The 26,900-nt window shown below is 36.3% G+C and overlaps 2 protein-coding genes and 1 long non-coding RNA gene across 12 annotated transcripts; all 3 read left to right on the plus strand.

Annotated features, from left to right (window-relative positions):
* Window positions 1-67: 67 nt before the first annotated feature.
* arl13b (ADP-ribosylation factor-like 13b) lies at window positions 68-14,282 on the plus strand. 8 transcript variants are annotated; one of them, XR_014204400.1, is made up of 11 exons: window positions 68-1,038; window positions 4,533-4,603; window positions 4,702-4,951; window positions 6,520-6,625; window positions 6,814-7,016; window positions 9,068-9,182; window positions 9,270-9,429; window positions 9,613-9,732; window positions 12,222-12,290; window positions 12,435-12,863; window positions 12,964-14,282. XR_014204400.1 is itself a non-coding variant. In XM_082164035.1 (11 exons), exons 1-11 carry the CDS (start codon window positions 980-982, stop codon window positions 12,988-12,990), a joined length of 1,245 nt encoding a protein of 414 aa, XP_082020161.1. In that variant the 5' UTR covers window positions 68-979; the 3' UTR covers window positions 12,991-14,282. The 8 variants fall into 8 exon arrangements, 6 of the variants coding, with proteins under 6 accessions (XP_082020161.1, XP_082020162.1, XP_082020164.1 ...); XR_014204401.1 differs by having other exon boundaries at window positions 12,435-12,577; window positions 12,799-14,282; XM_082164035.1 differs by having other exon boundaries at window positions 12,799-12,863.
* On the plus strand, window positions 9,739-12,028 carry LOC309494651. The gene is made up of 2 exons (XR_014204425.1): window positions 9,739-10,592; window positions 11,826-12,028. It is a non-coding gene; the product is annotated as an uncharacterized lncRNA (long non-coding RNA).
* A 1,343-nt stretch (window positions 14,283-15,625) lies between the features above and the next one.
* Window positions 15,626-26,255, plus strand: nsun3 (NOP2/Sun RNA methyltransferase 3). 3 transcript variants are annotated; one of them, XM_082165020.1, is made up of 6 exons: window positions 15,626-15,799; window positions 15,989-16,098; window positions 17,690-18,051; window positions 19,189-19,343; window positions 22,263-22,384; window positions 24,027-26,255. In XM_082165020.1, the coding sequence occupies exons 1-6, from the start codon at window positions 15,680-15,682 to the stop codon at window positions 24,292-24,294; spliced, it is 1,137 nt and encodes a 378-aa protein (XP_082021146.1). In that variant the 5' UTR covers window positions 15,626-15,679; the 3' UTR covers window positions 24,295-26,255. The 3 variants fall into 3 exon arrangements, with proteins under 3 accessions (XP_082021146.1, XP_082021147.1, XP_082021148.1); XM_082165021.1 differs by lacking the exon at window positions 24,027-26,255 and adding an exon at window positions 23,546-23,996; XM_082165022.1 differs by lacking the exon at window positions 24,027-26,255 and adding an exon at window positions 23,464-23,565.
* Window positions 26,256-26,900: the final 645 nt, after the last annotated feature.

Raw genomic sequence — 26,900 nt, forward strand, 5'->3', positions numbered from 1 at the left:
GATATTACTTTACTTTGTCTCGCAGAAAGAATTGTGCCACCACAATGTTTTAATTTATATTACCCGTTTATGTAATGTGGTGAAATTTTTCATTTCATTTTAATTACCTACAGTTTGCTACGTCTCCGTCCACGGGAGGCACTGTTCACTTTTTAGATTACGTTACTCTTAGGCAAGTACAGTGTTGCCAAGTCAACCATTTCCAGACTAATATTTTTCGGCCACTTCGATCGACGCAGTATCATAAGGGTCTCGGTGTAAAGATTATAAGCTGTCCGAGTACAAACATATGTTGAAAGCTAACAAAGAAATTTTCCATTTAATTATTTTTTCTTAGTTTACATTATATCGTACAATCTTTTTAAACACTTGGCAACCCCGACCCTCGACGAGCTTGTGGCTGCAGCCATAGCAGCCAAATTCAGCTTGGTCAACAAAGCGGACTGCTAGCAAGCTAACAGTTATCCCGTTAACGTTACATCTTTTTTGCAAAAACAAAACAAAAAAAACGGTCTAAAATTGAGAGTAAAGCATTCACCGGGACGTCTTTGAAACAGTATGTATAGTCATTGTATAATAGATATATAGATTTTCCATCTAAAGACATACGAATGTAATTGAATAGTTTTAATGGATCGTATGCAGTAACGTTAGCTAACTGGTTAGCCTTCAGTGAGGGTGCATTGATTCGGCTAGTGAGCAAAATGAAACTAAACTCTATGGTCCGTTTTGTAAGTGATAATTAAACAATGTAACTTAGTTGGTCATCTTTAGTTTATTCTGCCCTTATTCTCTGCTAGAATGATACAACAAGATGTCTTTACTCAAATCACGAGTCCAAGATAGGCATATTAAAGAGTGATAGCAGATAACGGGTTGATTAAAACACAAAGGAAAGAAATTAGCCAGGATCTTAAGTAATCAGGCAAAACGGCTGTCATGAAATAAAAAAAATCCCAGTTCAGACACTTGGGGTGAAATGTTCAATCTGATGGCGAACTGCTGCAACTGGTTGAAACGATGGAGAGAACCTGCAAGGTGAGTGTCTACAACTTTGATCCATTGAGTCAGAGAGAACATAAGATACATTTACTAACTGTTTTTCTGAGCAGACCTGTCAATTCCTATAATGTGCAACTGTGTATGTTTTCTATATTTGTACAGTGTTCCCAATTTGTATTTGGACATGGAAGCCACACAAAAAATTACCATGGGTGTTTTTTTTTTTACTTAACTGTGCGACACTGTAGCCTATATCATTGTGTTTTTATTTATGGCAACAACAAAAAAAAATCAACATGGCTGATGAAAGTGATGATACACCAAGTACATTTGACATTTTTACTATTATTTTGTATTGCAGGGGGAAGTGCAATGTGTAACTTTCAAAATGCATCATTTTATGAAAAACTATTGGTAATGATTGAAAACAATGATGAAACTTTTTTTTTTTGTGATTTAATAATGTATGCATCACAGGGTCAATGTAGCCTAGTAGAACATAACACATCTAATCAAGTTGTATTTATTATAAAGCATAGTTCACCCAAAAGCAAAATTGTTGCTTGGTACTTGAGAGATGTTATGCAGAGTAACAGCTCCTTTCACTTGTCATGAACATGTGGCTTCAGAAAATGATGACAGAATTTTCATCTTTGAGTGAAATATCACTTTAAAGAAAGACAAGTTCATACATCTTTAGTGGTCTTAATACATTCTCTAAACAAGATCTTGAAACCAGTTGTTTAAAAGTAATAATAAAAACAATATTATTTTTAAGAAAATGTCAAACAATTTGAATGCCAATTGGTTCGATATTTGGCATGGTCACACCACTTTAGTTTGAAAGGATTATTATTATTTTGTATTAATTAAGATTAAGCCAAGTCACTTAATTAGCTTTTCTTTTCAAGAATTTCATTATTCTAATGAAGCCTTTTCATTTTGCATTTCATCAGGACAAATGTATCACCCTCATTACTTTGTGCTCCAAAAATATAAGGATTCATTTATTAATTCTAATACAGAAAAAAAAAACATGCTAAACAGAAGAGGTGCATTCAAGTCATCAAAAAAGGTTAATGAAGTCAACTTTTTGACATAAAAAAATATACTTTTTTTTTTAAGTACTTATAAGTATAGTTATGCATAGTTACAAGTTTTTATTCAAGCTTTATTTTAATTAATGAGAATATTTTTTATATATTTTTTAAAACTGTTAACAAAACTGTTTTGCTGGTGACACCAAAGCACTTGTGCCAAGATATTTTGTTCGTTTTCCACACAGTAGATTCATATTTTGTCATGAAGATGCATTAGCCCTGGTGTCATTTTCAATTTCAGTATTTAAGTCCACTTTCATAAAGATGCTGTATGTTGATTAGAGGCCCTAAATGCACCTCTCACCACACACGTTGGAACATGACTCACAATCAGGCATAGGCTTAAAGCCAAGTGATAAATATCTGATTACTCACATCACCTGCTGTGCCTGAAACAAGATGCTTGATAAGGAGAAATTGGGTAAAATGTTTGATCGTACCTAAGAATCAGTCCGTTTAAAGTGGAGATGTCTGGCCGCAAACGTGACAGTGATGCTATGGATGTTATGGTTATGTCTTACTGACGACTAACTGTCTAAGTTATTGTCTTATTTCATTGGTTGAACGTAGTGTGTCCTCTAGCACCCTGTCACTGATCTTGTTGGGCTAAGTAGAAATCCCCAGCTAATCCCTCAGATACAGAGCTGACCAGAGGCCAGGAGAGACAAAAGAGAGAGCGTGTGTGTGTATCAACAAAAACAACCAAAGTCAAGGGAAAGCTAGCTGTCATCTTGATCTATTCCCAGTCTCAATGACGGCCTCCTGGTTGCAGAGAACTGTCACCTGGATAGTGCGCTTGATGTCCCTGCGGCGCAAGTGCCGCAGTTAAGTATCTGTTTGTGTGTGTATGTTTTTGGTAGCTAAGGACTTAAGTTTTCCTGTTTGAATCAGTGATGGCTGAAAGGTTTGTTTACGCTGCCTGGCCCATGTGTTTGTCTGGCATTTCTTCAGAATTAAGCATAGGTTGATGATGGTGAGCAGAAATCCCATGTCACTTCAAGATATTTGTGTTACTCCACAGATGCCTCTTTATGCCACTGGAAGCCTTGTAGTTTAAATAGCTGGGACTCTACAGTCCCGGACAGCTTTATATTTAATTTATATTTTTGACGTCATTTGTGTTGGAAAAGGCCACATTATTTACTTGGTATTTTTGTGTGTGGTATGCTGAATCATCCTCTTTATCCCTGTGCGCTTTTGCCAGTCATGAGATGATGCATTAACGTACAGGCTTAGGCTATGTTCACACTTAGCGTCTTTTTTCAAACTGCCAGCGTCTGTTCTACATTATAACCCTATGGAGTAAACCGTTTTTTCAAAAAAGTCCTGAGCGCTTTTTTAGACGCCACCGCCGGCGTCTTTTTCTGCAGCTCAGAGCGTCTTTTTAAGTTGAAAAAAGTTCAACTTTTCTGAAAAGAACGCCCTACGTCAAGCGCCTTTTTGACAGCTGACCAATGACAAGCGAGTAGCGAGACCTGTCGTTTCCATAACAACAAGAACAACTGTCTGTCGTGCACCCACAAACGTCTTTGTGAACCGACATTCTCCTCCCCGATAACCTCAAAAGCCAACGCAAGAGCCAACTTTCTCTTTCTCGACATTTTTTGCATCACACAGCACTAGGCTACTGTTGCAGCTGTTGTTATAGCAACAAAAGACGCACTCGGCTGCTATTTGTAACCGAACGCTGCCAGCGTTTTTTTTTGCTAAAAAAACGCCGTTGTCAACTTTTTCTTGTCAAAAAAGACGCTAAGTGTGAACATAGCGCTTGCCTTCGCTCACAGCTGTGGGTGAATTCATAAGTTTATGTCAGTGTTTTTTTTGTGTGTTTTTTTATGTCAAAAAGTTAAGTTCATGAAGGCAACTTTAAACAGATTAAAGTTTACTTCATGAATATATTTTGATTACTTCGATATGATATATCTTGATATTTTTTGGGGCATACAATTTTTTAGGATGATACAATTGTCTTGATATCAAAATGAAAAAGCTTCATTAACTTAATGAAATTCTTGAAAAGACACACTTATTAAGTAATTTGGCTTAATCTTAAATTAATATCAATATATATATATATATATATATATATATATATATATATATATAATCATTTCTTATTAACACATGACCTTTTTTTCTACCAAATAAATCTAATGTGGTGTGACCATGCAGAACAAAACCTATAAGAAACAGCCAAATTACAGAAAATTATATAATAGAAAAGAGCCCATGTAGACCTTTTAGTTAATCATTTAGGCAAAGTTAGTTGAAATAAAATGGCACGTGGTGCAACTCCCCAAAAACGTTTAGATTTAAGAATGATTAAAAATTATTTTATTTTTTTAAATGTACAACTTTTTTAATATAATTTTAAAATAATGATGTCTGTCTGATGCATAATAAAGTGATGCTGTATTTGTGTTCTTACAGGAAAGTGACATTAGTAATGGTTGGACTGGACAATGCTGGAAAAACCGCCACAGTCAGAGGAATCCAGGGAGGTAAATCTTCACTATAATATTTTCTTTCCCGTTTCTAATAATTTTTTGTGTTTTCAAGATCCAGGATAATTCTCATAATGTGTATATTTCTGTCATAGAAAGTCCTTTAGATGTAGCCCCTACAGTGGGCTTCTCAAAGGTGGACCTGAAGCAGGGGAAGTTTGAGGTCACAATCTTCGACTTGGGTGGCGGTAAACGTATCCGCGGCATTTGGAAAAACTACTACTCTGAGTCTTATGGAGTAGTGTTTGTTGTGGACTCCAGCGATGTCCAGAGAATCCAAGAAACCAGAGACACAATGGCTGAGGTTCTCCGGCACCCTCGTATTGCAGGCAAACCTGTATTAGTGTGAGTTTTCAGAACTTGACATGTTCTTGTCATTGAATGTGACTTAATGGCTGGAATAAGTACAGATCATCAAACATGGAAGATGAGATGGCTGGCGATAGAATAAAAACAAGGCATTAGACAAAATGAATATATAACACATGTATATCAGCACAATATACAGAAAATGTAAGAAAATATGCAGTGCCCTACAAATATATGTTTATAACTGTAAAATGTGTTCTAATTGGTTGTTGTGTAATAACATTAATTGGCAATCACTCAGTAAAGCTATAAAGGTGTGGTGACCAAATAATCGTCAAAAAAAAAATAGAAACCCGGGCCAGTTTAATCCATTAATCAGACATCACAGCTGCTAAATGGGTGTGTCTGAATGTGACATTTATGCATCGCCGTTATGTATTCAAAAAGAAAGTAATTATTGCTGGTCTTCAATGATAAATGCAAGTTACTTTAATGCATTTACTCCAGTAAATAATAGGGATTTATGCTGATATTGTGCAAAATCCCACTTTGCTTAAAGCATATGTACATACTGATGAGATATGCAGATTCATGTTTAGAAAGGAGAAAAGTAAAATATCCCACCTTCACATACCGCATTAAGTGTTTAGATATAATGGGGAAATTAATGTAAAAGGCTTTTGTTATGGTGGCTGGGGTCTTTAATCTTTTTTTTTTTCTTTGGCTTTAGTACTATTCTGCCTTATGAAGATTTGCATTTTGGGAAGCGCATTCTCATTGATACATTCAGCTTTCTACACCACCCTGTGCGTGCCTCTACAATTTTGCATGGTCCAGCTCCTTTAACAGGCAGTAATACTACCAGACAGAATGATTTAATTGCTACACCTGTAAAAAGATCTCTACACCTTGGGGCCGATCCTAAACAAGCTGTCAGCGTATGTGGTTCATGTGAATCCTTCTTGTTATTGGTGGTATTTGGCAATTATACCAACACCATCATGTCAATTCTTTACTATCCTTACTAGCTCTTATGATCAGACCCACCAAAACTGCGTCAACAATAATGTGATGGAGTTGAGGCTGTGTAAGGACTGTGTGGGTAAATGGGAAAATAGATGAGGGCTCAGAATAGAACTCTGGTGAACACCCATTTTTACATTTTTGCAGCCCTTCCTCACCACCCATGCCTGCCTGTCAGAAAGAGGACGTGTTTAGAGCCAAGACCTTGAGTTTGTTGATGAGCCTGGAGGGTTTGATGAATGTCGAGCCGTAATCAGTGAAGAGCATTCTCACATAATTCCTGCCTCTAGTCCAAGTGGATTGGGGCGGTGTGCAGCAAATGTGCAATGCATCATCTGTATATCTGTTGGAGCGTTGAACAAGCTGCAGTGGGTCAAATTAACTGAGGAAGTGAGCAGCAGATGAAGTCATTGACTAAATATAGCTTGTTAAGTGTGCTAATAAGTCAAGAGTGCTCAACAACTCAAGGCTAATTATTCAGTCTACCTCAAGTGCAGACCTCAGGCCATTTGTTTGTGACAGCTTACCTAGTAACCTGTAACACCTAGTGACCAGCTTGTATTCTTTTGATTGGCTTTCAGACTGGCTAATAAACAGGACCAAGATGGGGCATTGGCTGAAGCAGATATCATCGAGACCCTGTCATTAGAGAAGATTGTCAACGAGAATAAATGCCTCTGTCAGATTGTGAGTTGATATTTAAAAAGTTTATATTAATCAGAGACCAGTCTGAGTTTGTAATTAATGTGGAAATAATGAGTGGGGAAATTTGCTTTATTTTTATTTTTATATTTATAATTCAGCAAATTATTTGAAAGAAATGTTGCAAAACAATCATATAAAACTGAACTAAATGTTGTTTTCTCTGATCTCAGGAGCCCTGTTCTGCTGTGCTGGGTTATGGTAAGAAGGTTGACAAATCCATCAAGAATGGCCTTAACTGGCTCCTGAATAACATTGCCAAGGATTACGAGGCAATTTCAGAACGTGTGCAAAGAGATACAGCAGAGCAGAAGGCTCAGGAAGAACAAGACAAGAAGGAAAGAGCAGAAAGAGTTCGGCGGATCAGAGAGGAGAGGTCAGTGAGCTAACAAGACTTTTCACATGGGTTGTCATGCTAATCCCTCTTTTCCAGATATGTCAGGAGCCGCATATTCATTAAGAATAGTTAAAAAAAATTAGTTTAGTTCTGAAATTAGTTCATATCAACTAAGCTGGTTTTATTTGCTTTTATATTCAAATATGTACTCATAGTTAGTCTGTGTTTTTCTTTGTTTTACTGCAGAGTTACTACTTGAAAGTCAGCATAAAATTAAAATGTACCCTGTTTAGTAAATGCATCTTATAGATTTTATTGTGGATGATTCATCCATGTATATGTTTCTTTTTTGTTGTTGTTCTTGTAATGTTTTATCTAAACTCAATCTTCCACGCAAGTGACAGACTATTCTCTCTGGTGAAATGCCGGACTTTTCCAAACTTTTAGTCCGCTTAAACCCTGCCCCTTGAACAGTTGTCTGCAAGCTCTCATTAGGAGTGTTTCCACTGTTGGGCCAAAAGCGAGTGCGTGCCAGGGTCAGTCGCATTTCCATTGTCACTTTCGGGGCTTGATCGTGCCTCGTCAGGGCTTCATTTTGGCCAACGGCCAGAGTTTTTTGGCCCACCGAATTCCTTGGTCCAAAGCAGGCCAACAGGGGCTTGAGCGGTGGTTATGAACAGAGGCGGCGTTTGAGAGTCTACACCGCTGCTCATTTCCCATGTTTTCATATCAGGCTAACAGCTAACCTCAACATTAAAGACATTTAAAACAATTTTCAGCTCAAAACTCAATTTCTGACACCAGCGAGTGTGTGAAATAACTTCCGGTTGTGCTCCGATGGGGATTCTGATAGCAGAAATATATTTATATGTGATGCTAAAAGCGACTTATTTTAACTATTGTCATAATATAAATACAGATATGATTAAAGAAATTACCTGAGGCTGCTTGAAGAACTTAAACAAAGCATACATGGTTGTAATCGCGTATTTATTAGTCTTTTCCCTGTGCCTTTGTTGATACCGGACTTCTGCATCCACATGTGTCATAAATTACATTTACTCCGGTTAACTCATATAACTCATAACTCCTGTTTTCTCTCTGTGAGCTCCATCTGTTGGTCTGACTGAAGGGATAACAGTACAGTGAGATGGGAGAGATCTCTCAAACATCCTCGAGATCACATAATTTTGTGGACAATTAATAGAAATGCTCATTCTTTATAAAAAATTGTGACGTAAAATATGATATTGTAATAGTTTTTTTCTAAATGTGTAAGGCTTTGTACTTAATGGAGTTGTTTTGTGTATTGCTGTGATCACAAATAAATTGAGGCAGGCACAACTGAATAAATACGTATGTGTGTTCACTTTTTATGTGAAATAATGATATGTTGTTTGATTCAGCATGTTTGATGTGCACTCCCGATCTAGATAGTTTTCAGTCCGCTAGCTTCCCTCTGTGCTGGTGAAACGGTGGGGTTGTGTGACGTTGTTCTATGGAGGCATGTTAAGGGCGGGTTTTAGTGTAGCACTGTGGGGCTACTGGCCCGACAGTGGAAACGCAGCTTGATTTTGGCCATGAGGTCCGAGGCTACAGGCCCTACCCGGCACGCTGTTAGCCTTGGCTCGCACTGGCCTGTCAGTGGAAAAGCAGCTATTCATTTGAGTGCAACACAAAATCCAATCAACAGCCAATTGATAGAACCAAGTCCCCACCCTACAAGTATTTGAAAAGAGAGAATTATACCAACATCACCATGTCAGATTCTCTTCCGCCTCATCGCTCTTAGCGATCAGGTCCATCAATACTGCAAAAAACACAGTTGAGTTCAAACTGCGTAAGGCCGCAGAGCTGTGTGTGTAAAGAGAGAATTGAAGAGTGCCTAGGACAGAACCCTGGGGAACACCCATTTTTAAATGGCTGCTGATGATGTTTGCAGCCTCTAACCACATTTTTTTTCTGATAATCTGTTACGCTCAGTAAACATTACAATACCGAAGAAAATATCTGTCTCTACTTGTTTTATTATGACTTTAAACTGTTCAAAATGCAAACAACAGTTTAATGAAGATGTTTTGCACTGACAGAGACAGGCAGGAGCGAGAGGAGGCTGAGCGAGAAGGAAGGACACTGAAAGAGGATGAGCTAGATGATGCCAACATGCCAAACCCATTCCAGCCAATAAACAATGTTGTTACTGAGGTTAGTTGTCACATTGTTTCTTTTAATACACAAGTTGGATGAAATCATTAAGATGCAAAAAATACTCACTTTATATAAAAATCCCAGTTTGAAGACAAATTAATTCAAGAGCAAGAGATGCAAAGACAGAGAGAAGAAGGCCAGCAGAACAGTGTGCAAGAACAGACAGCCTTTCAAGATGAGGAGGAGGAGGACGAGGAGGAGGATGAAGAGAGCGAGAGACAGACCCCGGAGAGTACAGAATCAGGTATACACTCTAATTTCCTCAAAAGGTCTCCATTATGCTGAGAGTAATACATTAATAAAGGTTTATTTTTGTATTGTCAGTTCATTTCAAATACAAGCTTTTACTATTATGACACATGAGAAACCTTTTTGCCTCTGAAATCACTTAAAAAAAAACTGCAATGTATCTGTCACCTTTAATCAGGAGCAGTGGACCAGACCAAAAAGAAAAGTAGGAAATTGCGATTAAAACGCAAGCATAGAGTTGACCCTCTTAGAGTGGAAGAAGCAGCAGCCAAAAGCCCCACCCCTACTCCCTTACCAGGTAAGAATGCCACTTTTACAAGTAGTTTCTCAGATATGAACAATGAACAAATAATTGATAAAATCGCTAAAAAATGGTTTACCGTGGTTTTTGCACTATGAACCTTTGTCAAACAAAACTTTTTTTTTTTTTTTTTTAATGGCTGAGACCAGAGGGTGAGCTGCAGCGGGGAAAAAAGTGTACAACACAAGCATAGGAGCACTTTATATTAAACACTTTAAAGAATGCCAGAAAACAAGCAACAGAGAAAGGGAGTGGAATATTTCACACCTGGCTATAAGTCGCACCTGGTCAAAATTGCATTGTTGAGAGAATAAATACAGATAAGTTGCATTGGTCACATTTTTTTTATTACGTTCAGAAATAATGTAAAACACTGATAAATAAAACCAAATATTTACAAACATCATATTAGCTGTAATCATGTCATGCCCTTCACTCCACAGCAAATCCTTTAAATGTGACAATATTCAGAACAGAACAAGAATGAAAAATATAAGAATAAAACAAACATAAATTAAAGTGCCAGTCATTATAAACAACATTTATTATAAATGCCAAGCCTAGAGAGATTTATTTAAAGCTAAACTGAAACTACTTGTATGTGGGTTAAACTTAAGCTCACCTACCTTTCTCATTCAGCACAAATCCATATGTTTTGCATTCGGCACAAATCCATGTTTTGTAAACTTGATGTTAATTGCATTATATAAGTCGCAGCATGTTTAGGTTAATTAAAAAAATGTGAATTGTATTCTGGAAAATACAGCATGTCAAATTTAGGTTTAGGTAATTTATTTCATTTATATCAACTCATATTTATTTAAAATCCAATTAACAGAAGAAAAGTTTCAAAAGAAGTAGCATAGCAACTAGGGCTGGGTATCGATTCAGATGTTACAATTCGATTCGATTTCGATTCGCAAGCTCTAATTCGATTCGATTTCGATTCTCGATTCGATTTTCGATTTCGATTCTCGATTCGATTTTTCCAATTTCGATTCTAAATTAATTTCGATTCGACTCACTCAATGAATATTAAATACAAATCCTATATTTATTAAAAAAAGAAAAAGAAAAGAAAAAAAGTGAACAAGTTTTCAAGTGTTTAATTAATAAAAAGAAATTAAGAGCTACAAACCTGTATATTAAACTCTTTTTATTTTAGGTACACTTGGGTACATTAAAACAGAACCCAACTCTATATTTCAAATGCATACAATGAATAGACAGGATTTTGATGCAAGATGAAAAATTGATGCTGAAAATTGGACAAGTCAGAACAGTCGCATGTCTTGATCAATCAGGTTAACAATCCTCACATAAACCCACATATAAAAACGTTGCATATAATATAATATGTGCCCTTCCTGTCTAACAGCTAGGCCATACAGAAATTGAATAAAATTATCAAACAGTCTGTGTTGCATTAATTATAAATTATATATTGACTAATCAAAGTTACAAAAGTTCTTTATTCAAGAGCAGTGAGTGTTTTTCTCTGTTCTCTTTGTTCTTTGATTAACTTAAATGACAGAGATAATTAGTGGCTACAGTGTACTGTCCCTTTAAGACCAGCCACTGTTGACAGAGACGCGGAACTCACACGCGGACTCATTCTCTCACGAGGCACAACTCTTCACGTTCGTCATAAGACTGCTCTTATGTTATAAAGATACTCGACAAAAATACATTTTGGCATAATTGTGTGTGTTCTTCGTTCAAGCACGAAAGATAATTCTATTCTGTGCTGTCTTGTGCGCACGCACGATATCATCGCAAGTTTTTCTGTCACAGTCACGACAGCATTTTGGCAGCATTTTGGTCATATAGCCTAATTGCGTATAGGCTTGTCATAGCGATTGCGATATGATTAAACGTGCAGCACTAATTGAGGTTATTTTATGATTTAGATAAAACTACCATAAAATCTCACAGCATTAGCTATAAAATTGAGTTTGCAAGCCTATGAACAGTGGAGGAAAACTAATACATAAAGATGGAAAAAAAACGATTCTTGGCGTTTGAGAATCGATTTTGAATCGACCACATTTTAAAAAACGATTAATCGAAAAATCGATTTTTTTGCCCAGCCCTAATAGCAACATAGCTTTTTTTCTGTATTGTGACGTACATCAGAGTAAATGGATTAAAGGGTAAAAATGTGGAGTGGGGTTAAATTCATCGGTCTTTGATTGGATGGAGTCTGGACGTCCAGCATATGTCACCAGAGAGAAGTCTGTCATGTGGAAGATCCAGTTATGACATTTTGATTAAAAACTATGAGCTTAAAAAACAAACATTGCAGTGGTGAATGTTTTCTTGGATTACAAACAGACTTCTGGAAAGTCAGAGAAAATCTCTTCTATCATTTGCTAAACATTCATTTTCATAGTCAAAATAACCACTTATTTGTCCTAGTTTTCCCTTTTGTTGCTTCATTTTAATGACCCTAACAGCTAATTATTTGACTTTTTTCTTGGTTTTAGTTGGATGGGCTACTCCCAAAGTTTCTAGGCTCCCCAAACTTGAGCCTCTTGGAGATACAAGGCATTCTGGTAATTGTTGGTTCATTGCATCTGTTCCATCTCCGGCATGCGCATCACTAACATTTTTTTTTCTTTTCTCATTCTGTTTCCTAACCATGTAAGTGTCTCCCATAATTCTGTCTTTAAAGCTTTGTTTTCTCTCCATCCACACAGCAAGCCTCAGCCACATCCTTCCTGTACAGTCATCTGTCATCAGCCAACAGAAATACCACAACCATCCACTTTAATATTGTACCTAACAAATGCTACTTGCATATTCTCTTTAACAACTTGCTTCCTGCACTGTGACTAATCATGTATGCAATTTATTTTCCTGATGCTCGTAGGAAACATTTTGAATTCTACATATAATGTTCTCTGTCCTCTTTTGAGCAGGCAAACATTGAGCAGTGACATTTTAATCTAGGAATCTAATTATGTATTTTGTGGTCAGTTGAAATGAGTTGATCCTTGATTTTTTAAAAATGGACATTGCTGACCTATTTTTTTTTCTTCCATGACTCTCTTTTATTGGCAGATTTCTATGGCAAACCTCTCCCACCTGTAGCAATTAGGCAGAGGCCGAACAGCGATACTCATGATGTAATTTCCTAACACTACCTCTGCTCCCCCTCCCCCTCGCTGGTTCACAATTCTTAAGGGTCCCAACCAATCAAAGTATTGTTTTGTTCTTATCTTCAAGCACGGGCAGTGTAGCAATCTACGCTGATGTAATTGCCCATAAGCGAGGAATTGATACCCAATCAGCACACCCAGATGGATCACATGAACTCAAGCAACCAATGACTGATGGTCATCAGAAGCTGTTTCCTGGCCAGTGTTTATGAGATGAAGGGACGTGGACATTCACTGTATGAAATATTCTTATAATGTTCTTATTTCTGTAGAGCTGTTAGTTTAGTTTTACCAAAATACTTAAAATCAGTATTAACAGACATATGCAACTCAATTGAGTTGTTTTTTTCATTTCTTTTCTTTTCATTTTTTGTGGAAAACATGTTACAGACCTATTTTTTAAGAGAATTGAAAAATATGTAAATATATAAAAGTTTAAATTTGTGTACTTGAAATTGTACAAACATGTTCTTATGGTCCATGTGCATATCTTAAGCTCTTGTGCATATAAAATGTGCAGTTCATTTTTACACAGTTTGCCTTTAAAAAATCTGCAGCATCTATACGTTTATACACTACGCTGTCTTAATTTTGAGAACGACATTCATACTCTCAAATAGCACCAGCAACAGATACAAATATCTTGAGAAAGTAAACTTTTACATTTGATTTTAAAGTTTGTACAAGCTCGTTATTGAGTTATATGGTACATCGTGCTTTATCAGGGAGGAAAACACATTTGTCATCTTCTGAAAGATGATAAAGTGTAACAATGCTCACCCTCCATATATATATTTTAATGTATTATGTCGTATACTGTAAAAACCTGCTTTCATATTTATTTTATGCTATTGCGATTTTTATAATTTACATTGTTTGTTGGATGTTTTGTTTTGTGTTTTACCCCACACACTAATATTTAGTTGATGAGAACTTCTGTCCATCATCCAGTTTGCTCTGCTTCCAGTACCTGCGCCCTTTGTAACCCGTTTACATTTAATATGAATGTCAAATTTAAAAAAGAGAAAGTTTATTCTGTTAATTTTCACTCTCACACTCAACACATCTCCGTGTCATTCATTACAACTGTTTGATAATGCACACATTTGCACAACTGTTAGCGGCGCCTTCTGCTGGTACATGCCGTAACTACACCATCAAGGTTTTGTTCATTGCAACTATTAAAGAGCTGAACTGTGGAAATGCTTTCTGTATAATTCATGGAAAAGAGACAAAAATGCCTACACTTATAGTTTTTTTTTTTTTTTTTTTGCAAGGATGATATTAAAATTCAATCTGCAATCAGAAAGTGTAACAAAATGTAAAAGGTTTGAAATCATCTTTGGTATAGTTCATGTTTTATACTTATCAAAAAAGTTAAACTAGGTTTAAAATGTTAATGTCTATATTCCTCCATAGAATGCCGTCACACATCTTTCAGGTCTTCCTCCATTATTTGGCCTTCCAGTTGGCCAGTAATTGTAATCAAACTTTGATCATCGCTCCAAAATCCATAGAATTCTAAAGTGCATTATTAAAATTACTGAAAGCACTTATGCTCATCATTTTATAGGCTTGCATATCACAGTATCTGGTACTTTTAAAATCTCTCCTTTTGAGCAACTCTGATTGCAAAATTAAAATGAGTAAAGAACAACAAAAAAGCTTCCTCATTTTGAGTGTGAAAGTCCTTAAAAGCTTTAAACATTTAACAAATAGGCCTACTTTTGACGAAAGAGACTTTGGTAACACTTCACTTAATGGTGTCCAGTCCTGCAAGCACGCATAATTACAAGCAGCAACTAACTCTAAATCAAACCCTATGCCTAAAGTAGCCTAAGTAGTAGCCTACTTATTTGAGTAATTACACTTTAACAATTAGGCTAACTTAAAATAAAAAAGTAGCTAAAACTTTAATATACAGTGTCTGTTACACATCTTACATGTAGTCTATAGGCTACTTAATAAATAATAACAGTAAATGATGTATAACCCTAAACCAAAACACTAATGTAGGCAACATGCTTTTGATTAATTTACACTATATAGATATATTGCGGCCTTAAAGTATTAAGTACAATCATCTTGGCTGTTTGAGTCATTTCAACTTAAATTACATTAAACTGACTTTTAAAAAAGAGAAAACTTGAAAACTTCTCAGCTTATGTTGATGAGTTAAAGTAGGTAATGTAAAAATAGCCTATATGTGGTCAGATAACTTATTGATCATATCATATCATATCATTTTTTTTTTTTTTTGGCAACACTTTATTTTACAGTGTCCTTATGTTACATGAATTTACAATAGCATTAACAGTTAATTATGCATAATTACATGCAACTAACCCTCAACCAAACCCTATCCTACCCTAACTCTATAGTAAGTGCATGCACTTATTACTCATTACTTAAATATATAATTACACTGTAACAATGACACCGTAAAATAAAGTGTTACGTTTTATTTTTTACAATGCACGTATAATTACATTGTAACAAGGGCACACAATAAAGTGTAACCAAATAAAGTGTACGGACTTTATTTCACAACACTTTCACCAGTAGTTGGGTTTTGTTGGACCAGTGTGGTGGTGTTTGTTGGGGCTGTTCGCAATGCATCGGACCAGAAACTAGTATTAGCAGTGCTGCAAATGACCTGACGCGAAGCGAAAGCCGACCTGTGAACACAGAAATACGGAACTAATATCATAATCCACGTTTCTGGGGGAACACGGTCAGAAGACGGACAACACATTATTTAAAAAACCGGTATACCAACATCGATGTTTTCTCCGAAATTATGCTGTATAAAGGGATTTTCAAGAAGTCCTCTTCTCGCTCTGAAGTATTTTAAGTATATTCTAATCGCCTCGTCTCATGGTCATTGCACAGTCACTAATACGGTGAGCGGACTAAACACCGAGGGTAGATGTCTTTGGTTATATAACTTATATTACTACAGAAAAACACTGGCAACACTTTATTATGTTTTATGTGTATCAAGTATAAGATATCTTGTTATAATCATTCATATATATATATATATATATATAATTATTTAAATGTGCTTAAATAATTGTTCACATCATTAGCTTGCAGCACAGTGTAAATCTGCACCTCGGAGGCAAGTCTGTAAGACTGTACTGAAGCATTTTGATGCACAGTACAGTGAAGAGCTTGGAGAGCAGTGGCGTAGTGCAAGGTGGGATGATTTTTCAAATGAATCATTTTCTAAAATACTGTAAAAACATTTTCATTCTTCATTTTTAGCATGCTTTCACTTACTATGTTATTATGGTATTACATTTATTATGGGAAGGGTGTTATGGTTTTACATTTAAAACCATGGGTGACACTTCACAATAAGGTTTCATTTGTTAACTAACAATGAGCAATACTTCTAAAGCATTTTAGTAATCTTAGTTAATGTTAATCCTAACATTTACTAATACATTATATAAAAAATAAAAAAATAAAATAAAAAAACAAACATTATATGACCATAACATCAATGAATATTACCATTTTTATTAACTAAGATTAAAATATGCTGTAAAAAAAAAAAAAAAAAAAAGAAGCTCATTGTAAGTTTATTTTAGTTATACCGATCGTTTTTAAGTTCAGGCACTTGGCTATAACTTATACCAGAAGGAAGCATTTTAAATTCATGGAACAGTGGATGAGTACAACCTGCAAGAATAGCTCTAGCTTTCTGTAAGACAAACCGTTCAAAACTATTTGATAACTTGTCTTCTTAATGCCAATAAGCTTACTACCTTGGTTGACAATGCCATTCAATAAGTTTCTATGTTTAACATTTACATTACCATACCAACAGCATATAGAGAAGCAAAGGACATATTCAATATAATATGCATAGTACATGGTCATCATAAGAAGACAGTGTAACCGTTGCTGGCCTTTTTTGCATACTGCTTCAACATGAGTATCAAAACAACTTATTATCAATGAAGCCAAGGGTACTTGTAACAGCTAGCCCATTCCACCATTTGATCTTTCACTCTTGTTGGTCAAGAAGCCAAAGGACTCTAAAATTAATTACCATATCTCTGGTCTTTTTTACATTTACTTGCAAAAAGGCACCGTCACACCATGTCATAAAATCATTCACCGCTGGACCATGACAATTCTCATCCTTAGTCAGCAAACTAACAATAACAGTATCATCAGCAATATCTGATTACCACCCCAATATCTTAAGTCCTAATTTAAATTCTGAAATCAGTTTCTTTATGACACATGAATAGTATTAAAAGCTGAAGAAAAATCTACACAGAGCAATCTAACATGGGTTTACTTCCCTCCAGATGTTTCATAATCATATTTAACAGGGTAGATGAGGCATCATCAACTCCCCTTCTCATGGTAAGCTAACTCCAACTGAACTAAAAGACTAAAAATTCATCCCTGACAAATTTATCGAAACATTTAATCACCAATGATGTCAGAGCAACAGGTCTAAAATCATTTAGAGCCTTAGGATAACTTGTCATCCCTACAAGCAACTATGGCCTCTTTCCACAATTTAGGATTATTTTTATTTTTTTTAAGATAAAGTGATTTAAATATATATATATATTATAAAAAAACAGGACCCAAATGAGAACGTATTGTAAAGTGTTACCAAACCATGATACTTTCACAGTACTTTTTTGTTGTTGTTGTTGTAAGTATTAGCTTTCTGGAAATGTAAGATTTTACCTGATTTTACAGAAGTGCAATATATTAAACAATCTCTGAATTTAGCCCACATAAATGTTTGATGTCTTCAGGGATGTGCTTCTGAATCCACTCTCATGGCAATACGGTGTCCTGCTTAATCGCTTCAGTGACCTTACAAACCTCAAGCAGTGTCTCACAGCTCTTGGATACACAAACCTCCTTCCACAGACGGCACATCCTGAATCCAAGTCCCATACGACACACATCCCACTGCAGTGTTTTATTCATCGGGATCCAGTGCGTATTCCCACCCAAGGCCACCACCCAGGCTGGTTAAAGCAGTACTACCTCCTGAATGCAGCCTCTCTTCTCCCAGTACTGACTTTGAATGTGAAGGAAGGAGAAAATGTGCTTGATCTCTGTGCAGCTCCTGGGGGGAAAAGTCTGGCCATATTACAGACAGCCACTCCTGGTAAGTTACAAACCTAGTCTAGAGTCAGGTTAGCCATAGCCAGGGCCAGGACTAATATATGTGAAATGATCTCTGACTGGAACATAGTGTCATTTCAAAAGTTTGGGGTTGGGAAGTTTTTTGAAAATTGTATCTTATGCTCACCAATGCTGGATTTTGTTGATTAAATATACAGTAAAAGCAGCAATATTGTTAAATACTATTACAATTTAAAGTAACTGTTTTATATATATATATAAATGTAATTTATATTTCATTAAGTGAAGAAAGTGGTGGGGGGGGGGGGGGTTTAAAGCATCTCTGTGAAAATAGAGAGAGACATAAGTGAGGATTTGAGCAGAAACAAGAGATTCCAAGTGTATTCTAGTGGAATAATTTATATAATTTTAGGTTACACTTTATTTTGATAGTCCACTTTAGACATTCTACTAACTAGAAGTAACTTTGCAACTACATGTCAACTAATTCTCATTAATTTGCAACTACAAGTCAACTAACTCTCATTAGAGTATTATTAGTAGATGATTAGGTTAGGGTTATGATTAGTAGAATAAGTTGACATGTACTTGCAAAGTTACTTATAGTCAGTAGAAGTTTACACAAAAATATTGAACAGCACAACTGTTTTCAGCTGTGATAACAAGAAATGTTTATTAAGCACCAAATCAGCATATTCAAATTATTTCTGAAAGATTATGTGACATTGAAGACTGGAGTAACAATGTTAAACATGTAGCTTTGCCATCACAGTGATAAAATGACATTTTAAAAATTATTCATTTTAAATCATTTAAAAAAAAGTAATATTAAAATAGAAAAAAAGTAATTTTAAATTGAAATCAAATTTCACAATATTACTTTTTACTGTATTTGTGATCAAATAAATGCAGCCTTGGTTAGCATAAGAGACTTATAAAAAAACAGTAGTGTATTTTACAAAACAAAATAAAAGTACAAAACACTTTTGAACAGTAGTGTATTTTATGTTTAGACTTGGTTGTTCAGAAGTGAAACTTGCAGCAATTTTTTATGTAGTAAATAGAACTTCTAATTTAAAATATAATTCTTCATTAAATGACCCATTTAAATGTAAATGACTTTGTTGTACCCTACAATTATATTTTTGTTAACTCCCAGGTCTCTTGCACTGTAATGAGCTGGATAAGCACAGACATGATTGGCTACTGAAGACTCTGGAATCATATTTTCCTCCTACACTACGACATCTGCTTTCAGTGACTCACCTGGACGGCCGGAGCATTGGGAGCGTGCGGCCAGGGGCTTACGACAAGGTACCACTCTCACCTCTGCTCATCTGCCACAGCCATTAAAACATTTAAGCCATCATTTCGCTATTTTAAGCACTGATTAGAATGAATCATCAAATGACTTCTCCAGTGGAGAGAGCATTACCTAACATTTGTAAGATTCTTTTAACTGCAGAAGCTAAATGCACTGAATTAACCTCCCCTGAATGTCATCCATCCAAGTGTTTGGGGAAAAGAAACCTGCTTATTTGTGAATGTCAGAGTGACACTCTCACATGAGTACCGATGATGCCTCCAAACTCCCTCATTTATCACAGTTGGCATAACACTTAGTGCAAGCCCTTACTTTCTATCTCAAAGCAACCAAAAAAGCTGCAAGGTGGAATAGAGGTTTTCTGCACACTCAGTCATTTGAAGGCAAAGCTGCATATGTATGCATTTTTCCCCACTCATCATGGGGTGACGAGACACTAGGCAGGTCGCTAGCAGCCCTCCAGACCGAACATGCCAATCAAGCAGTGAATATGGAGCTTTTAAGGTTCCCAGATACTGCTGACTGAGTATTATCCTCTTCTGGCGGTGAGAGAAGAGTCGGGCCACTGAGCAGAAAGGTAAACGAATACACAATGCGACAGGAGGTGTCGTGATGGTTTTAAATGAAAAGGGCTCAGGGTGGCTGCGATGTTAGAAGTTATTTTTTATTTTTTTTAACTGGCTCACTGAAAAAACATCCCTGTGGCCACATTTCTACAAAATGGTATTACTCCGCTTTTTGCATGTTTCACGTCACTTTCAAAGTGAAATGTTCAGTGGCTGGCGCTAAAAACCTGTTCAGCTTTATCCGATACTGATGAACGTGAATCTGGCATTGTCTTATGTTGGATGTTGTACGTATCACAGCAGTTCAGAAATGAAATGTCTGGTGAGTTGCGCTAAAATGTCAATGCTCTATTGCGTTTGAAAATAACGTACCACCGACATTGAACCCTATCCTAAACTTAACCGATAGTGTTAACAAAAGAAAACTAGAGAGATATGAATGTATTTGCTGTAGCTACCATGTCATTTTAGCTTGCTTCTAAAACATTTTTTTATTGTGTCTCGTGTTTCACGAAATGGCAGCAGCTGAGTTTGTTTGAAACGAGAGAGCGAGGCCATGATACTGGATGGCATAATTAAATAACTGTACACAAAATATTGATTCGACTGAGTTTTAACTTTTAATATTTTATTAGCTCACCAAAAGCAAAACTTCCACGAAGAAAAAACGTTCCTAGCAAGCGTATAGCGCTGCTGACTTCAGTAACCCGGATGTGTTATCTGTTTTCAGCGGTTATTATCAAGGAATAACATACCACTGGATGACGCGATTGACCAATCAGAATCAAGCATTCCACAGAGCCGTGTAATAATGCGTTTTAATGCTCCCATTCATAGAGATTTTTAGATGAGTGCGGAGGCTTTTTAGGTCAGGTAGAATCTGCGATCTCTGACCCAGTTTGTTCGCTGGCTTCCATGGCTGCAATATGCTGTGTTTTCCACCAATTGGCAACCTGTGGTGGCGAAATACTATTCGGTAAATTGGCAACGTGCGGGTATCGCACAGACCAAAACAAAAACAGACATTCCAACACTGAACGCACATTTCAATTCCTAAATATCTGCAAACATATTATCGTATTTGTATGCTTTAATACAGTCAAAAACGTACATACACACCTTTAAAAGTGTTTTGAGGTCATAACATTGTATTGTAAGTATTGTGCAAGGAACCGCAGGAAAGTAAGTCTTTAATAATCAGTAATCTGCTGCTGTAATCATAATTTGTGTGTAAAGGAATAAAAGTTGTTGGGGTTTTACTGCCACAAGCTTTCATTTCAGATGCAGTGAATTGTGTAAGTACATGGCTGTGATACACCGATCCAACCAGAAGGTGGCAGTGTTGTTTTTTTGTTTTGTTTTTACTCTCACTGACCTCCATTCACATTGGACAGATGCTTAAGATCCCCGGGACCCTCGATGGAGGGGACACAGGTATGCGTTCAAGCTGTGGTAATGAAACCTCCTGTCCCGAAGTGACAAAAGAATAGGTCTCTGACGTCCATAATCAAATCACTTTATCAGTGCTGGCACTTAGATGAGGGTAACAGGTTCAGCTCTCCTCTTAAAAATGCAGCCATTCCTAGATCACATTGTCAGGCCCGCGGGGGTCTTTCCACACCATCATGTCCTTTAGTGACGTCTGTCTCCAGAGTGCCCCCCGGCATTCTCTTAGCCAGACAGGCAGCAGAGCTAAGAGAGGGAATTAAGAGGCTCTAATACAAAGCTGGCAGGGAGAAAAACAGTGGGGCTCAATTGTCAGCTTGACTGCAGTTTCAGCCAGTTCTAATGAGGAGAGAGTAGTCTCAAAGGAAGCAGAGAAAGATGAGCTTAGCTAGAGCAAGGAACGAGGGGTTTTGGTGGGTATGGGGCCTCAGGATTTCCAGAGAGAAAGAGAGGTTTGGATCGTTTTTTCATTCAGTCCCGTCTATTGCTCATCTGAATCTTTCAGGGAGATTCTTGCCGCTTGCGTTAGTTGTTTGTTTAACCACTGTAGAAGATTCTAGCTCAGGTGCGATTTGAGATTATTGGCCCCAGGTGTGTGTGTGGTGTTTCCACTATACCTCTCTCTCTCTCTCTGCCTCAGCCACTCTCTCATTTGCCCAGCCGGTCTCACAGAGGACGGTGGGAGTGTGTTGGTTCTTTTAAAGAGCTAATGAGGCCGATACCGGCAGGTCCCTGCTGTCCTTCTGCTTTCCTCTTTGTGTTATGTTCGCCATCCCCCAGGTGAACATGAAATATTCCCCTTCAGTCTCGTACACTGTTTTTTTCCTCCCTGCGGAGTTAAAACCTGTTCTCTGATGTGTGTTTTTCTGTGTGCGTTGCTCCGTCCATGTGTGTCAGGTGCTTGTTGATGCCCCGTGCTCTAATGACCGGAGTTGGCTTTATACCCCTGATACCCACCAAGGGGAAATGTGGCTGAAGGAGAGAACTCAACTACCACTCTTACAGAAGGAGCTGCTCTGGTAAATATCTATCACGGGAACACACACACACACACACACACACACACACACACACACACACACACACACACACACACACACACACACACACACACACACACACACACACACACACACACACACACACACACACACACACACACACACTCATGTGGGCAAGTAGACAATGCTGAACAAAGCTGCTTCATTATTTTTCTTGTTTCTGTTTCATCTGAGGAAAGTTCTTGACCTTTTCGATATTATGTAAAATTTTAAATCGTACAACAATAAAGGCATAATTTTGACATGAACGGTTTAAAAAGCTTATTTGTAAACTACATTTAATGACCAAAAGCATTATTTAGATGTGTACGAAATTTAATTCATGACCTTGCTGTTGCATGGTTTCCTAATTTGTACAATTTTTGTTTTTACAATTTTTGTCATATTGATAACATTTGTATCCTTCCAGCAGGCAGGAAGAATGTTTTTATATTATCTCATTGCATTTTCAGACTTTTTGCATATAATAAATGATTTGATATTGAAAATATGTAATAATATGTAAATAATATATAAAGTTATATAATTGTTTAATATTTTAGTTTATTGCTAGAAAATGACAAAATCATAACAGCGTTCCAAATATCGCAGACCTCATAATAATGAAAATAAAACGGCTTAAATAATAATTTTTACCCTCCTGGGGTTGACTTCATTTTCTGAAGGTTAAGCACCTGAAGCACCACTTTGTTGAAAAAGTTTCTCAGTATTATTTTAGTATTATGTATATACTATTATAGTGTTTATTAATATTTTGAATTAGCTTTTATTTGTACATTTTAATTTGAGTAATTTAATTTGAGTAATTTTGTGCATTTGTTATTTTTTGTTTTAGTGCATAAAGAACGGTTCAAATGTTATTAATTTGTTTTCCAGTGGTATTTAAGTCTCCTGCAACAGTTTACATGTATCCAATGTCAAAAAACACTTTAATTCTTTTCATAATATACATTGCAGAATCACCTCTTTTCTTACAGTGAATGAAACAGTTTGATAAAGGATCCTTTCTGAAAGCTTACTCTGCTCTGATTGGTTAGATGGCCCAGTGTGTTTGTGATTGGTCTACCGCTTACAACGTGTGCCAGAAATGAAACCGCCATTACCTTATCTGAATTTCAGCTCCGGAGGCTTCCTTGGCACTTGATACACAGTGACTAGAAGAGGCGTTGGTTTTACTGAATCAATTCGAGCCAGAGTCCTCATCCTTTTGGAAGTCTATGAAAAGAGGATTTGCTTTCACAGCGCAGAAATGTGCTATGTCCAATGAAAACCATAGGCTGGAATTATGCAAATTTGTCACAAACTTCATGCACTTTGATCTTTGAAACTTTGCACACATTTTAAATTCAAAAACAGCTAAATAACTCACTTCATGAAAGGTAATATCCAAAAAAGCATAATAGGTGGACTTTAAACATTTATTTTCAGTTTTAAGTTTAAGTTTTTCCTGTAATAGTTATATTGTTTTATCTCAGCTTTATTTCAATGAATTAAAATGTTTTTTAATAGTTTTAGTTGTAGTTAACAATAACACCACTGCTTTTACTAACATAGTTTTAGAAATAATGGTTGGCTGGTTGTGTTTTTTATTGTTTTTCAGTTCGGCACTAGCAGCAGTGCGTCCTGGAGGAGTGGTTGTCTACTCCACTTGCACCATGTCACGAGCCGAGAACCAATCAGTTGTGGAGGCGGTCCTTGCGTCTTATCCAGGGGTGGAGCTTCAGGACCTGGAGCAACAGTTAATTGACTCTCTATCTGATAATTTCCACTTTGCCCACCTCCATCCTTCAGTGGGACAGTTAGTGATCCCGCAAAAGGGTAAAACTTGGGGACCTATGTATGTTTCTCGATTACGGAGAATATATTAAAAACTTACTTAGGGCCATGGTGCAGCATGCAGTTGTACTTTTAACACATCAGAGCTGGGGTGTTCACATGGGATTGAGTCATGACTGTCTATCCTAGCCCTCTTCACTAAACAAACAATACATAAATAAATAATACTGTTGGAGAATAGTTTAATTTTATTTTTGTTTCTTATTATTTTCCACATTTCAAAATACAGTAAAAACTAATAATGTGAAGTATTATTACAATTTAAAGTAACTTTTCTTTTTTATTATAGTAATTTTAAAGTAATTTATTTTCTGTGATGGAAGCTGAATTTTCAGCATCATTATTCCAGTCTTCAGATGATCCTTCAGAAATCATTCTAATTTCCTATCAACGTTGGAAACAGTTGTGCTGCTTAATTTGGAAGCCATTATACATCGTCTTTCAGGATTCCTTAATGAATAGAAAGTTCAGATGAACTGCATTTATTAGAAATAGAAATTGTTTGCGTCAATGTAAAAGTCTTTACTGATACGTTTGTTTAATGCATCCTTGCAGAATTAAAGTATTAATTTATTTCCAAAAGAAAAGTATTTTTGCAAGGTCATGTATATCTGATGGAACTTACATCTGAACTTTGATTTTCTTCATGCCACGGCAAAGGCAAAAAAAACAGCACAGGTTAGGCAGAAATGTTAATCGCTGGCGACCCTCCAGCTGAAGCACCACTTAAGATGATCTCTCGCAAGTGAAGACTGTTTTGAAATCTCAGAACGCAACACATGAACAAGGTTTTGAGTAATGAATGCGGGCTCAGGTCTCTTCTCTTTTGCATAAGTGTTTTAAACGTCTCAGCTGAACTGCTTGAGGAGGTTTCGCTGTTGTCAGCCTTTGAGCTCAATGACAAACTGCGTCTAATAAAACTTAAGAGTTTTCCTGAATCATGGAAGAGCACACCTTGAATGTTTACCATTAATATGATATATGAAAATGAGATCGCATGCACCTTGGCTCTTAGACAAGGTGTATAGATTTAAGGCACAGTCTATTAGTGCTATAACAGCAGCATTGTAGCTTTATTTTTTATGAAAAAAAATTTCATCAGGGTACACAGGGTTATGCATTAACAACATTATCCTAAGAGGTCATCAATGCTTGTTGCTATTTCAGCTATACATAAACTGCACCTTAGATGGGTTATTTAACTATAACTGCTTTTGAATATACAAGTATTCACTCCCCCAAAGATTGAACCTGGTTGGATCACCTCTGGCAGGATTATGGTTGTCAGCCTCCGTAGCCTCCAAGTCGGTATTGCACATCTTGATAATGGAATTTTTGCTCATTCTTTCGGAGCAATATTGCTCAAGCTCTGTTGCGGTATGTTTTAGGTCATTGCCCTGTTGGAAGATGAATCGTCTTCCAAATTTCAGTGCTTTTGTGGATTGCTGCACGCTGTCCTCAGGGATTCTACTGTACGTGCCTCCATCCATTTTTACTTCTAACTTTATGAGTTTTCTAATCCTTGCCGCAGAGAAGCCAACCCAAAACTTGATGCTGCAACCACCATGATTTACTCTGAGGATTGTGTTCTTTGTGTGATGTACTACTAGGGTTTTGCCTAAAAGCGTGGAGGTTCAGCCCAAAAGTTCAGTTCATATGATTATTTCATGTTTCTGGTGAGCCCATTACATGCTATCACATGTTGAGCCTATCATATTTTTCTTGCCACGCTCACTTGTAAGATATGAATTGTGCTGTTTTTGTATCATTGGACACCATATGGAGGACTAACTTTATTTAGGAGGACTGACTTTAGGCATTTAGTAATGAAAGGCCTCTTCTTCCGCTGGGATTTTTAAGGATGATTATTTCGGCATGGATTCACAATAATTGTTCTATTCCTTATGTGTCATGTGAAACATTTATTTTGCACATAGCTTCTGATGAAGATTTCAGGGTTTTTTCTTTTTGTTATAAAGCTGTCTTTAAAACATTTCTTCATTTATATTTGCCACTTTTCAAATGCCCTTTTTTTGATAGATTTTATTGATTCATTCTTGTCCCAAACATATCTTAAATATGAAAAATATAACATAAAATGATTAAAACTGTTCTAAACCGAGATAAATAACCATTTTAATATTTATTGTTAATTCAATTATTATTATTACTATTATTATTATGTCCCACAATTAGAGCTTCATTTCTAGCACACCAAACAATTTCTTTAATATAGTTTTTTTTAAAGGTAAAATATTATATTCATAAAATATGTGAAGAAAATAGGGAAATCAAGTTAAATATAATTGAATGGAATGTTTCTATTGTGCGTAATCGAATTGTGCCTTATTTCAATAATTTTATTCCAAAAGTATTCAAAAGGTAAATTATATTAAACATATGAAGCTCAGAGTACAGTAATGAAGCTCAGAGTACAGTATGTCCAAATGGGTGAGCTCTCTTCAGGATGTCTTGACATTGCTTGTGGTGTCCCCCAGGGGTCAGTATTGGGCCCCAAATTATTTAATTTGTATATTAATGATATTTTTAATGTTTCTCAATTGGTTAAATGTGTATTGTATGCTGATGATACAAACATTTTCTATAGTAACGACAGTTTGGAGCGACTTAGCGTTGT

This window comes from Leuciscus leuciscus, assembly GCF_965113295.1.
Source record: "Leuciscus leuciscus genome assembly, chromosome: 3".
NCBI classification, from domain to species: Eukaryota; Metazoa; Chordata; class Actinopteri; order Cypriniformes; family Leuciscidae; genus Leuciscus; species Leuciscus leuciscus.